The 15,503-nt window shown below is 40.8% G+C and overlaps 1 protein-coding gene across 4 annotated transcripts in view; it reads right to left on the minus strand.

Moving 5' to 3' along the window:
• Positions 1-483: 483 nt before the first annotated feature.
• The window catches only part of LOC124124966 (ankyrin repeat and KH domain-containing protein mask-like), a 239,630-nt gene continuing 224,610 nt past the window's right edge, over positions 484-15,503 (minus strand). The window contains exons 2-5 of one of the 4 annotated variants that reach the window (XM_048382819.1): positions 10,934-11,006; positions 2,152-2,211; positions 1,589-1,675; positions 484-1,026 (exon numbers count right to left, since the gene is read on the minus strand). In XM_048382819.1, the coding sequence (XP_048238776.1) occupies positions 626-1,026; positions 1,589-1,675; positions 2,152-2,211; positions 10,934-11,006 (621 nt within the window). In that variant the 3' untranslated portion in view covers positions 484-625. The remainder of the gene's footprint in view (positions 1,027-1,588; positions 1,676-2,151; positions 2,212-10,933; positions 11,007-15,503) is intronic. The other 3 variants (XM_048382820.1, XM_048382813.1, XM_048382817.1) reach the window with 3 other exon arrangements.

The raw sequence follows: 15,503 nt of genomic DNA on the forward strand, positions 1-15,503 counted from the left end.
TTCAGCAGCAATAATATGCAACACATCTCCATTTGTTAATCTATATCGCCCACATGAGGCCTGTGCTGTACTTGCATATATCGCGAAGCCAGTATTGTGCCGCCCTGTGAATTACCGGTATCGTATTTAGCCGAGAAAACAGCCGGCAGCTTTAGTGTTTAGACCTAAGCCGGAATGCCGTGACGTCATCGACAGTGTGACGTCACTGTCATTGTACATTTGGCGCCACGTCAGCTGGGCGAACCTCGGGTCGGTCTTCACCGAGTGCAGCGAGATGTAAACAAACATAATTTTTGGTGTTTTTCACGATTAATTACAAACTTCTGCCGTAAAATTAACACAGAAATATATGACGGCATGCATGAACATATCACGAGGTGCAGTGCTTACTATTCACACGTCATCTCTATTTACACTCAGTTAACAATTTTCTTACCTGATGATGCGAAGTTCCAAACACAACAAATGACAAAATGTCTGACAAAGTTTTTACAAGTTTTATTCATCTCCAAAAACAACAAACAGTTTCACGTAAATAAAGACATATGTACACACGACGACGTGAACGGCACACCACGTCACTGTCAGGTCTCCCCCCACTGTCCACACAAACACGACACTGACGTCACTGAGCGCCGCGGGACACGAGGAGATCCACCACTCGCGTACGTCCCCCGGATCTCGCCAGGGAGGCCGCCGTCCACCCGAAGTTGTTCCTGGCGTCGATGTCCACCACGTGCAGAGACAGCACAAACTTCACCGTCTCCAAGTATCCTCCATAACTGGCGAAGTGAAGGGTGTTGCGACCGTACCTGTCCACCAGTGACACATCGGCCCCTTCACTCACCAGGAGCTCCACCACGTCTCTGTGTCCCTCGTATGCTGCCCTCATCACCGGTGTCTCGCTCCCCTCTCCCCACCTACAATCGACGTCCACGCCCCGAGACAGGAGCCGCTTCACCTCCTCCAGGTTCCCGGCATCGCTGGCGTCAATGAGGTCCTTGCAGTCTGCTGGTGATGGAGTCGCTGTAACACAAAGTAAACTCTGTACACTTCCAGACATCTTCGTCATACATCTACATGGTTCACACCTCAACGTGGTGACACGTGACACGGTACGTCATCAACCACTTCCAACATGGCTGACAACACAAGGATCAAGGGGAAGGACGACAGCTGGTTCATGTAATCAAGGATTATGTGGTCAATGTTTAGAATCTTTCTGTCACATCCAGTTGTTGTAACATTATTCTGTGTGTGGCTGGCGAGTGTCAACGTTTGATGGACTGAGCTTTATGAGATGATACTGTCAGTACAGTTGCTGTTTGGACATATTAGATAGATCTTATAAGACATGACATTGGAGTATGTCAGTCTGTTTGTGTGTTTGTTGTTTTACGCCGCACTCAGCAGTAGTCCAGCAATAAGATGGCGGAGTCTGGTACAGACAGACAGTCCAGTGGTTGACAACGTGAGCACTGATCGACACAACTGGAATACGGTGACATGCAAGACGCAAGTCAGAACCCCCACGGGTCTATACCCAAGCTTGTTAATTGTTGGAGGGATTAAAGTGTGGGCTTTCTACCTGCTGGGTTCTCCCACCTACCCTGTGTAGCAGGCTTTTTTGTGGTCGTCACTGCTGTCCTCGTGGTCCGACTCGGGTCGCTCGAGGCTGAAACACAGAACATGCTGTTCAGAAAACAATACAGACCACATTAGCATTATACATATCAGATATTCTACAAAGTTTAGGTTTTTAAAATTTTGACTGATGAATACAATTTCAAAACCATTCATCTTAGTAGAGGTATTATTATAAGGTAGTCTAGCGACTAATAAATCACTCAAACGCCTATCATAAATATACAACACATGTACAAAATTTGAGATTGCTGTTCATCTGAGCCGCGCGTCTGTACAGGCTTGTTGGATTGAGTCTTATGGTGGTACTGGCAATACAATCGACTTGTTTCAAATTATTAGAATAATAAGAGACTACATTTATCAATTTGTTATTGTAGAGACTGTTCATATGAAGGTTTGTGGAGTGAACTTTCAGACTTATATTTGTCACATGTTGATGTGACCTCATCTCGTACAAAGTTGGACAGTGACAGTATCTACCACCTGCTGGCTTCTCCCACCTACCATGGGTCGTCACTGTCGTCATCTGTGCAGCCCTTTCTCCCTGACTCGAGTCGTTCGAGGCTGAAACACAAAATATGCTGTTCAGTTGGGTTGGGTGAGTTGGGTTTTACAGGTTCTTAGCAATATTCCAGCAATATCTGGGCGGGGAACACTAGACATGGGCTTTGCACATTGTACCCATGTGGGGGAATCGACCCCAGTTTTTCCGCGCGAAGGGCGAATGCTTTAACCACTAGGCTACCCACCACCCAAAACCCCCATATATGCTGTTCAGAAAACTATATATTGCAGGTAAACATTATAACTACTGGCCTCAGAGAAGCTTTTGCCTTTCAACAAATGTGTGACTTTCAAATTTATTCACTGATGAACTTAACTTATAATACATTTGTTGCAGTAGAGGCTTATTCATATATCATAACATGGTGACTGACAAATTTTGGAAATCACTTATATTTATTAGATTTAGATTGCTTTTATCACTTCTCTTCTCTTGGTTGAAGTTGCAGGAACTGAATAGATTGTTATTTTGTTGTCATAATAATATAATCATACAACATACAACAAAAATGAACATTACTACATCAGCGATAGAAATTGGCACTCGTCCTATATTCCTTGCCAAACATCCCAATAGTTCAGATATCATAACGACTAGGCTAGTAGACATATGTCATTCTTTAGGGTTTTATATGTTACCATTATGAGGACTAAGGACTAAACATGTTAGTTTATATTGCTGTACACAGAATACACAGAATATGTGCATTTATTATTTTGGAACTTTACAACATGGTATTACATCAGCTACCTACTCTTAATTCTCAAATTATGGAATGATTAGTATTTTAGTCTGACTTCGTTAGTTGTGGGTGGAATCGTTATGACAATGAAATGGTCCCCGCAAGTTGTTGCGTTGTTGCATAATATCTGCATTTGAGTATCAATACTGTGAATAGCAAACCTTCTTCGCTCATACAGGTCAAATACTGAACATTGTTTTCTAATTTTCATTGCCTGCTATGTTATTACTACTGCATATTTAAATAATACTCAGGTATTTGTTGCGAGTGAGAATCGATGCACACCCTTATATATATTTTGACCAGGATATGACGCCCACCAGTGTAATTCTGGAGGAAAATATATTGCTCGTGTATTTCAACGTCTGTGGACAATGGGCATTTTACACAATTGTTACATCGTCAAATAGACAACTGTCTTGCTGGTTTCTCTGTGTCCATATTGCTTTTTGCCAATTGATGATAACAGGCTACTAAATGTAGAGTGCTGCGACCTATCGTAAATTATTTGTTGTCCCGAGTGACTTTGCTTGATGTTTTAGTCCCCACCCTCCCCAATACAAACACTCTCTTAACTAGACTCTGAAACTGGTGCATTTTACGTCGTTTGGTGTCTCGGGCTACACAGTATTACAAACGTCGATATACGACATGCTACAGATTAATATTTCAGTGAGGACATTTTCTTGATGATATACAATCAATGTAAAATAGCAACAGGTCTACTTGACTACGCGCGTGTGCAACAGAGTAGTAATTAAGTGTCAGGAAAACCATTTGCAACACTGTCATAATTCAGCATTCCGAGCGATGGCGGCAGTACATTCATCACAGATCAGCTTACTATCTGAGGCAGAAACTGTCGCCGGCACTACAAGATGTTTGATACGGTGTTTGGTTGTGTAAAGAAGGGAATAAACATGTGGCTCTATAAAGTGATAAGACTGAAATGCCGATTGCCCGTGTGACATTCGCCAAATTGTTTTCGCATTTGACGTCCGTTCTAACTGAGTCATAAAATAATGAGAATCACGCACATTTTCTCTTATATATTCTACATTTCCTTGCAATTCTTCAAAAACAATGCAAAATTACATTTGTTCCTGATAATATTTTCCGGATTCGAAGAACAAAGCTGCAGGCCTTGAGTGTAAAAATAATATGGCTGACACATTTGGCCGTTCTGTGATGCAGGACAATGTTTTAAAAATATGAGCGAAAAAACACATCCGACACTTGACTGAACAGATTTAGAATCATCTCATATAGTCTTCAGTCCCAGTTGTAAATAATTGTTATTAGTTCAGAGATCAAACTTACAAGCATATATTATGCAATATACTGATTAAAATAGAACAAGCTTTTCAGTTGAAACGAGGTATGAATGTTTACATCCAGACGTTTGTTATCCCCGGTGACAGGCTAAACAAACGTCTGGGTGTAAACATTGTGTGAAGCAAGCACCTGATTCCTTCAAAATGTATTCTGTTGTACATCAATCTTAAAATATTTACAATTTTTGTTTCATTTAATTTCCTAACAAAATTCTGAAGTACAAGCGGAAAACTTACCCACCGTTTACGTCCTAACACGAGTGACACGTCCCACTGCCAGTCAAGAAACGCCTTGACTGGCGAAGGGGCGAGTTATGACGTCAGTGTGACGTGTCTGGTTAGGAGCATGGCATATTTTGGCGCTCGGCTGCTTGTGCCGATCACTCTAAGATAATACAGTGTGGAGTGATACTAGATCTACAAGTCTTACTACAGTCTCACCTTATTTCGTCTCAGATTGCATGTTGAGGTAAAAAATTAAGCCTACTTCATTGGTTAAAGAAATCTACCTCATCACCTTCCGTAAAATATGACTTTATTTTTATTCTAAGATGCTTCCCTAAAAGATCAAAGGCACCGACAATACTTTATCCTGCGACAAAGCATTGTTTCCGCGTAAAGATCTGGAGTAGAATAAGGTCTCGAGCAACCCATGCTTGGCGTAAAAGGCGACTATGCTTGTCGTAAGAAGCGAGGTCGGGTGGTCAGGCTCGTTTACTTGGTTGATGCATGTCATCGATCCCAATTGCGTGGATCGATGTTCATGATATTAATCACTGGATTGTCAGGTCCAGACTCGATTGTTTACAGACTGCCGTTATTTAGCTGGAATATTGCTGAGTGCGGGGTTAAACAACAAACCAACCAAACCAACCATGCGACAACAGTCACAAAATTGTTCGATTCGGGCGTTGGTGCCCTAAGAAATTAAGTAGGCTATGTCTTCAGCATGGATCGATGCTCATGACATCAATCACTGTAACGACTCGATCTATTGACTGTAACGACTCGATCTATTGACTGTAACGACTCGATCTATTGACTGTAACGACTCGATCTATTAACTGTAACGACTCGATCTATTGACTGTAACGACTCGATCTATTGACTGTAACGACTCGATCTATTGACTGTAACGACTCGATCTATTGACTGCAAGCCTGCACTTCTCACTTTACCATGGGAACATATTTTTAAACTGGTCGAGCCCGACTTGCCTGGCCCTCGCCCTGCATGAGACATCATTTTGGCTTGTTAAGAACCATCAGACCATGAACTCATGTTTGTGTTTGGATCGGAAAATTACCAAGAACTACTGACCAGTTCCTCAACCTTATCACAAGCAAACATAGCATCGAAGCTATCGCGACGGTAGCCACCATTTTGAATGTTGTATTTGTAAAACATGTCGGCCGCTGACATAGTGATGAAGTGTTGCCTTGTCGCTGTTGCATTTCGTATTGGTTATTTTCAAAATTTTTACTGAACATGAAATTTGATTGTAGATGAATGCGCCCAGGTATTTAACTCAGTCACAGCAATAACACATGTGCATACTTAAGTCCGTTAAGTAGGAACTAAATCTGTGGGTTAAAGAGTCGTTGGTTATCTGATATACTAGTAATTTATCGATAAAGGATCGTCAAAAAGGATATCCTGAATGACTATTATTTCGCGCCGCTTTTAACAGTATTTCGGTTATACCACGGTGTGTCTAGCTTGATGTGGGAGGAAAATACGAAATATTGTATAGTGCTGGGATTCGAACCTACGATTATAGATTTCTTGCACGCCCAGGGGACGCAACTCTTCACTGCGAATTGTGCCGCCTAAAACGACTGGGTCAACCGTGTCTGTCTGTCTGTCTGTCCCTTTGTATAACTAAGATAACTATATTTACGCGACTAAATGTTACTCAACTGGACTCTCCTGAAAGTGTCAATCTTATTCTGTTTTGTATATGCGCGACGGAACGGTCGCTATACCTGCTACATACCAATTATCAGAATATTTATCTATATAAACAGGGCGTTAAAAAAATCCTTGACAATGCGGTTCTGACAATTCAATCAGGAAGACGAGTTTTTTCAAAATGGAACTCAGAAAGGTGACAATGTTTCATCATGTGTGGTTATTTCCGCGTCTGTCATATAACAACTATAACTCCTGTATCCATGATCAGATTCTATATTTCTACAGGGCGTTAGAAACCTCTTGACAGTGCGGTCCTGCAAACATTATCTTCCGAGTTATCTGGCAAACAATTGTTTTGAAACGGGACTCAGAACGGTGGAAAGTTTGCTCTCCAAATCCTTATCCTAAATCTGAGTTCACATTTACTTAAATAATTGGAATGACTATGTGAATGCGGTTAGGGGATTGTGGGTTGAAGAACTCGTGGGTACCAATGAAGTGTAAGACGATGGAGGCGATGATTCGGAGACATCGATGTTGAAAATGATGAGCCTGATGTAAAGTGGTCTGTCGGTTTACACGGGTTGCCCGGTCGTCTATAGGGCGCGATTGTGGGTTCGAATCCCGGTTCGTCCCGATAATGTTTCTAGGTTTGTCAGCACCATACCCGTGCTCGTGGGTTTCACCGAAGTGGTAGACGTCTGAGACCTGCATCACTTCAGGCTTAGCTCCCCATTAAGCTGACACGTCGTGATATAACTAGAATAAGTTTTAAAGCGGCGTTTAAACCAACTCACCCGACACATGTGCGGCGGAAGGATTTTTACTGATCAATTTCCGTCTATGACTTGTTACAGATTCTTGTTACTTCGCGTGTCCCGCTGTGATATTGCTGGAATAATGCTAAAAGCATACTCACTCACTCACTCACTCACTCACTCACTCACTCACTCCGCGTGTCATACAAAGATACCTTTCACAGATATGTCAGGCACCTTTATCACACTAAGGACGTATAAAAAATCAATTGATAATATGTTCATTTATGCTTCAAAAATAATTTTCTACTTTAATGTTTCGACAAGAGGGGTTCCACCGCCACTGAACCCCCCTGTGCTGTCTGTGTAAGAAAATACGGATCTGCAGACAGCGTTCGGCTTCGACCGAAATAAAGAACTGCGCATGCGTGGAACGCGTTTCGTTCGACAACTTCCCTACAAATATAAAAACTACTGACATCTACCCCTATGTCTGTTTACCAGAGTTAAACTAATTATTCGTACTCGGGCGCTTTTAAAAATGAATGTCTTTGGTGATAAATGTCACCGTTTAGCAAAATGTCTATATTAATGGTAAACCAAATCAACGCCATATATAAAAATGGCACATAACATTCCATGCAACTAGGCCTAGTGTATTTAGCACGAAAACAAAAGTATTGTGTCTATATCATAAGTCTCCACGGGTTAACTGCCATTTCAAGGATCCACCTCTCAATGTATACTATTTTACTTTGTGTTTTTCCACATTTACACGAACGAACGATCGAGCCGATCGAGGTAAGGCCAACTAGGCCAAGTGATGAAACTAGACTCGTGACTGCAAATATATAAATTGTCAATGCAAGAGTGAGTGAGTGAGTTAGTATGGTTTTACGCCGCTTTTAGCAATATTCCAGCAATATCACGGCGGGGGACACCAGAAATGGGCTTCACACATTGTACCCATGTCGGGAATCAAACCCGGGTCGTCGGCGTGACGAGCGAACGCTTTATCCACTGCCCCCCCTCAATGCCAGCGAATAACAAATCTAGATAATCCACCGAAACAGATTCCATTTTGGATAGAGGGATGTGTGGGTAATTGAAATAATGCCTTTAGGGTAATTGAGTAGAAAGTACATGCATTTCTATTTCTTTAAACAATTGCCAATAACATGTCACATTTGGCAATGTTTCGTCTTTTGTAAGCTGTTCAACCCCGAATGCAAGACATTTGTAAGAAAGTTTACCGCAAAAATGAGCGTGAGACAGTGAGATCATCGTCCTGTAGAAACATTTTGACATGCAGGTATAAATTTTCCCTTGGAAATAGCTTGAGTTAATAGTAACAGGGCATGCCTTAATCCTTTAATAGGGTGTGCCTTCACGAAAATGACAGATTGTGAATGAATAAAAAATAAAGCAAAACGATTCGGTTTGGTACGTCGTGTGCCAATGTTACAGGCGGACATATGGTATAGTTTATTAACGATATATAAAGCATGTGCAATGCAGGTCAGTTATGCTACAGATGTAAAACATTTGAGTTAATAGTGAGTCACTGATTGAGAGAATTCAATCTAAGGCCGCATATAAGCCATGTAACGAGGAGAGGAGTTTGTCAACCTCTGAGTGCCCCTAGCCTTAACTGCCAGTCTTTCCGCCTCACATGCACGAAGTCAATCACATTCCTGTAAATTATTAGGTAACCCGCAATATTCTTTTTGCTCTATCACTTGGCGTTGAACGTGTCATGACATGATGCGCACGCAAATCGAGTGGGTTAAGTGCGAGATGCTCCAGATGATTGATACTAGATGTAAGTATAATTGTCAGCGATAAGATTCAGTGAGGAGATTTGAGTTATTTAAGTAACTTAACATCACTTTTAGAACTAAACAAAAGATGGAGAGACGTATTTCATTTCACGAATATTATGTGCCGGTAAGTGTCCAACTTAATCTCTGATATTTCTTAGCGGGGTACTTGTGAAGCATATGGCAAGGGACTGATAGAAAAGTTCTCTCCTTAAAGGTTGTTCATACATGGCTTCAACCACGAAGTGTTAATGAAGCACAGTGCTGGTGTATGATGTCTACTGTACAGTGTAAGAAGTGTTGATGACACTTCCCGCCTCAATCAGAAACACAGGGCTGGTGTATGATGTTTACTGTACAGTGTTAGAAGTGTTAATGTCACTTCAAGCCGCCATTAGAAACACAGGGCTGATGTATCATGTCTACTGTACAGTGTTAGAAGTGTTAATGACGCTTTCTGTGTCCACTAGAAACACGGGGCTGGTGTATCATGTCTACTGTACAGTGTTAGGAGTGTTAATGACGCTTTCTGTGTCCACCAGAAACACGGGGCTGGTGTATCATGTCAACTGTACAGTGTTGGAAGTGTTAATGACGATTTCTGTGTCCACCAGAAACACGGGGCTGGTGTATCATGTCAACCGTACAGTGTTGGAAGTGTTAATGACGTTTTCTGCATTCACTAGAAACACGGGGCTGATGTATCATGTCAACCGTACAGTGTTGGAAGTGTTAATGATGCGTATCGCCACCATTAGAAACACGGGGCTGGTGTATCATGTCAACCGTACAGTGTTGGAAGTGTTAATGATGCGTATCGCCACCATTAGAAACACGGGGCTGGTGTATCATGTCAACCGTACAGTGTTGGAAGTGTTAATGATGCGTATCGCCACCATTAGAAACACGGGGCTGGTGTATCATGTCAACCGTACAGTGTTGGAAGTGTTAATGATGCGTATCGCCACCATTAGAAACACGGGGCTGGTGTATCATGTCAACCGTACAGTGTTAGAAGTGTTAATGACGCGTATCGCCACCATTAGAAACACAGGGCTGGTGAATCATGTCTACTGTACAGTGTTAGAAGTGTTAATGACACTTCCCGCCGCAATTAGAAACACGGGGCTGGTGTATCATGTCTACTGTACAGTGTTAGAAGTGTTAATGACACTTCCCGCCGCAATTAGAAACACAGAGCTGGTGTATCATGTCTACTGTACAGTGTTAGAAGTGTTAATGACACTTCCCGCCGCAATTAGAAACACAGAGCTGGTGAATCATGTTTACTGTACAGTGTTAGAAGTGTTAATGACACTTCCCGCCGCAATTAGAAACACAGGGCTGGTGAATCATGTTTACTGTACAGTGTTAGAAGTGTTAATGACACTTCCCGCCGCAATTAGAAACACAGAGCTGGTGTATCATGTCTACTGTACAGTGTTAGAAGTGTTAATGATGTTTTCTGTTGCCATTAGAAGCACATGGCTGGTGAATCATGTCTACTGTACAGTGTTAGAAGTGTTAATGACGTTTTTTGTTGCCATTAGAAACACAGGACTAGTGTATCATATCTACTGTACAGTGTCAGAAGTGTTAATGACCTTTTCTGTTGCCATTACAAGCCCAGGGCTGGTGAATCATGTCTACTGTACAGTGTTAGAAGTGTTAAAGACGTTTTCTTTCGCCACTAGAAACACAGAAATGGTGTATGATGTCTACTGTACAGTGTTAGAAGTGGTAATGACACTTCCCGTCGCCATTATAAACACAGGACTGGTGTATCATGTCTACTGTACAGTGTTAGAAGTGTTAATGACGTTTTCTGTCGCCATTAGAAACACGGGACGCCTTTGGTGTTTATATTTTACAATTTTTTAGGTACAATCAACCACGCTCTTTCTGCCAAGATTTCAAAGACCGTCATCTGACTCTTGCTCAGAAGCTGTTTGATCAAGGTTATAACGTTCAAGGCCTCAGTGAACCTTTCAAAAACTTTATGGTAACAATGTGGAGGAAAATTTCCAAATTTGACGCGTCAGTGACAAAACTGATGTCCGACCCAATTCCCTCATTTGACTCTCCTTTACACAAACACCCGGTATCACCACATGATAGTTTTCAATATTCCTAACAGATTATAGAAATCCAACCTTTCTGTATCTGTTCCGTCAAGTCTTGGATTTGTTTCTCACGCAGCGCATCACGGTCCTCAAGTTCCTGTATCTGTAATGATGAAATTCAAGTTTAGTCTGGTGGATCAATTTATTGACACACTCATAAACTAATCATGCTAAAAACACAAATACAAAGAAAATATTATAACGAAATCAGCAAACCTGAGAGTGAGCGAGGTTTTAATCGAACCCGGGTCTTCGGCGTGACGAGCGAACGCTTTATCCACTAGGCTACCGGACCGCCCCCGCAAAACTGGGACAACGGTCCATTATGTCATTTCGAAAGTGTATTTTGGTGGGTACTAGTATATACAGAAGTATTTACCTGACAGGTTGAGTATATACAGGAGTATTTACCTGACATGTTGAGTACTAGTATATATAGAGGATTCATCACGAGTGTTTTGGAATATTGGAAATATCAACCGAGTCTTAGTTAATCGGTACCTGCCGAGCCTATGGACCGGGCTTGGGGGTTTAACGAGATTAATCGTCATGTTTCCACCAGTAATGTTGCCAGCAAACATAGTGTTGACACCACCAGAAACATTTACTATTTGAGACCGCTGACTGTTGTCTACTGTCGTTTTGGACATAACGCGAGGGGCCGCTCTGCATGACGGGAGTTTCATCAACAAGCACGGATGTCACAGTGTGGGATGGAGTGTTTCGTGAAATGATGTTGGATATTTGCTTGTGCTGGTCAGGATTAATATGGCAGTAATTGTTCACGGAATGGATGTTTTTGTGGTCAGTTGTCTGCATTATTTGATTTGGCGGAACATTATTGTCATTCAACTTTTGCACAAGGAGTTTGCGCGCAGAGTGATTTGTGCGTCGTTTCGATGTTTGGAGACTGGCGGCATCGCACATGTTTTTCATGAGATAGAGGAAAGTTTGTTTTTCCCAATACGATAGCGGATAAACCACTGATCGCCAGGTTTAGGCATACCTAAAGTGTGTGTGCCGATGTAAAAGGGATCGTCATCTCGACAGAAGTCAAGTGGACGCGTGGAGGCATACAACTTATACACCTGCACAGGGCACCGGGAGGGATCAGCAACATTAGCCCACATTTTGGGCCTAACGTCGCGCCAATCACGAGGATTATATTCTCACCGGACCTATTCTTTTCTTGCCTCATGGACAGTTCAAGATATTCGTGATCGTCTCCATCAACATACAATGTGATGTCCCCCCAACACATGTTGTAGTGATCATTGACACCTCTTAACCCGAAATGGATTGTGTTGTAGAGCCATAGACAGTATGTTATGCTCATTGGATTACTGATTCCAATGGATCCGGACTGCCACAGGGCCTCGATCTCTTCATCACCAAACGGGTCGGCTCTCCTTGGTAAGTTGCCACGCCCATCTTTCTTTAGTTCAATTTTTCTCCCCTTTAATACTTCCCGTGATCGTGAAAATTCTAAAGATGATGTGATTGAATAGCCATGCCCCTTAGTTTTAGTGATCTCTCGATGCTGCTCTGAAAACCCGTGAGACTGTTTGGTTCATAATTTTCCCCATTTGTGATTCGAACACTAATGAAAAACTTGCAGAAAAGTGTGTCTAGTTCGTTTTGGGGGGGATTTGGTGCATTTTGCGAAATTCATTTTGGACTTTTAGAAAGTTATCGAACAGTTTCAAATTTTTCAAGTTTTCATGGCTGTGTTTTTGTTTTGATTGTCTGGGATCACACCATCGATCATGCCGTCCTCAACAACCACAAATCTTCCTTGGGCATCTTTCGGCTTTGTGTTCGTCGTCTGCTTCGCCGTGCTCGACGATGGCGTTTCGATGATGAAACTTTGGCCACAAGGAAGTTTTGATAATCTGCCTTCATCACAGTCAAATTCAAATTCTGTACCATCAACCTGTAACCTGTAATATCCATTTGTCAACACGGATATCACTGTAGCACTTCCCCTTTGATCTATTAAAACATTGTCTCCAACATCAAAGGTATCCATGTTGTTTGTAAACACCTACTCACGTAAACCGGCGAAAAAGTCCCTCTTCCGGTTATCTAATTTGCATACTTATGTCATTGAAGTATGACATACATGTTTTTACCTGACAGGTTTAGTATATACAGGAGTATTTACCTGCCAGTTTGTGTTTGTACAGGATTATTTACCTGACAGTTTGTGTATATACAGGAGTATTTACCTGACAGGTTGAGTATAGACAGGAGTATTTACCTGACAGGTTGAGTATATACAGGATTATTTACCTGACAGTTTGTGTATATACATGATTATTTACCTGACAGGTTGAGTATATACAGGAGAATTTATCTGACAGGTTGAGTATGGACAGTAGTATTTATCTGACAGTTTGTGTATGTACAGGAGTATTTACCTTACAGTTTGAGTATATACAGGAATATTTACCTGACAGGTTGAGTATATACAGGAGTATTTATCTGACAGTTTGTGTATATACATGAGTATTTACCTGACAGGTTGAGTATATACAGGAGTATTTATCTGACAGGTTGAGTATATACAGTAGTATTTATCTGACAGTTTGTGTATATACAGGAGTATTTATCTGACAGTTTGTGTATATACATGAGTATTTACCTGACAGGTTGAGTATATAAAGGAGTATTTACCTGACAGTTTGTGTATAGACAGGAGTATTTACCTGACAGTTTGTGTATATACATGAGTATTTACCTGACAGGTTGAGTATATACAGGAGTATTTACCTGACAGGTTGAGTATATACAGGAGTATTTACCTGACAGTTTGTGTATAGACAGGAGTATTTACCTGACAGTTTGTGTATAGACAGGAGTATTTATCTGACAGTTTGTGTATAGACATGAGTATTTACCTGACAGGTTGAGTATATACAGGAGTATTTACCTGACAGTTTGTGTATAGACAGGAGTATTTACCTGACAGTTTGTGTATATACATGAGTATTTACCTGACAGGTTGAGTATATACAGGAGTATTTACCTGACAGGTTGAGTATATACAGGAATATTTACCTGACAGTTTGTGTATAGACAGGAGTATTTACCTGACAGTTTGTGTATAGACAGGAGTATTTACCTGACAGTTTGTGTATATACATGAGTATTTACCTGACAGTTTGTGTATATACAGGAGTATTTACCTGACAGTTTGTGTATATACATGAGTATTTACCTGACAGGTTGAGTATATACAGGAGTATTTACCTGACAGGTTGAGTATATACAGGAGAATTTATCTGACAGGTTGAGTATGGACAGTAGTATTTATCTGACAGTTTGTGTATGTACAGGAGTATTTACCTTACAGTTTGAGTATATACAGGAATATTTACCTGACAGGTTGAGTATATACAGGAGTATTTATCTGACAGTTTGTGTATATACATGAGTATTTACCTGACAGGTTGAGTATATACAGGAGTATTTATCTGACAGGTTGAGTATATACAGTAGTATTTATCTGACAGTTTGTGTATATACAGGAGTATTTATCTGACAGTTTGTGTATATACATGAGTATTTACCTGACAGGTTGAGTATATAAAGGAGTATTTACCTGACAGTTTGTGTATAGACAGGAGTATTTACCTGACAGTTTGTGTATATACATGAGTATTTACCTGACAGGTTGAGTATATACATGAGTATTTACCTGACAGGTTGAGTATATACAGGAGTATTTACCTGACAGTTTGTGTATAGACAGGAGTATTTACCTGACAGTTTGTGTATAGACAGGAGTATTTATCTGACAGTTTGTGTATATACATGAGTATTTACCTGACAGGTTGAGTATATACAGGAGTATTTACCTGACAGTTTGTGTATAGACAGGAGTATTTACCTGACAGTTTGTGTATATACATGAGTATTTACCTGACAGGTTGAGTATATACAGGAGTATTTACCTGACAGGTTGAGTATATACAGGAATATTTACCTGACAGGTTGTATATAGACAGGAGTATTTACCTGACAGTTTGTGTATAGACAGGAGTATTTATCTGACAGTTTGTGTATATACATGAGTATTTACCTGACAGTTTGTGTATATACAGGAGTATTTACCTGACAGTTTGTGTATATACATGAGTATTTACCTGACAGGTTGAGTATATACAGGAGTATTTACCTGACAGGTTGAGTATAGACAGGAGTATTTATCTGACAGTTTGTGTATATACAGGAGTATTTATCTGACAGTTTGAGAGTATACAGAAGTATTAACCTGACACATTTAGTATATACAGGAGTATTTGCCTGACAGTTTGTGTTTGTACAGGATTATTACCTGACAAGTTGAGTATAGACAGGAGTATTTACCTGACAGGTTGAGTATAGACAGGAGTATTTATCTGACAGTTTTTGTATATAAATGAGTATTTACCTTACAGTTTGCGCATATACAGGAGTATTTACCTGCAAGTTTGATTATATACAGGAGTATTTACCTGACACGTTTAGTATGTACAGGAGTATTTACCTGACAGGTTGAGTATATACAGGAGTATTTACCTGACAGGTTGAGTATATACAGGAGTATTTACCTGAC

The sequence above is a fragment of the Haliotis rufescens genome, unplaced genomic scaffold, assembly GCF_023055435.1.
Source record: "Haliotis rufescens isolate VD_foot unplaced genomic scaffold, xgHalRufe1.0.p SCAF_41, whole genome shotgun sequence".
Classification (NCBI taxonomy): Eukaryota; Metazoa; Mollusca; class Gastropoda; order Lepetellida; family Haliotidae; genus Haliotis; species Haliotis rufescens.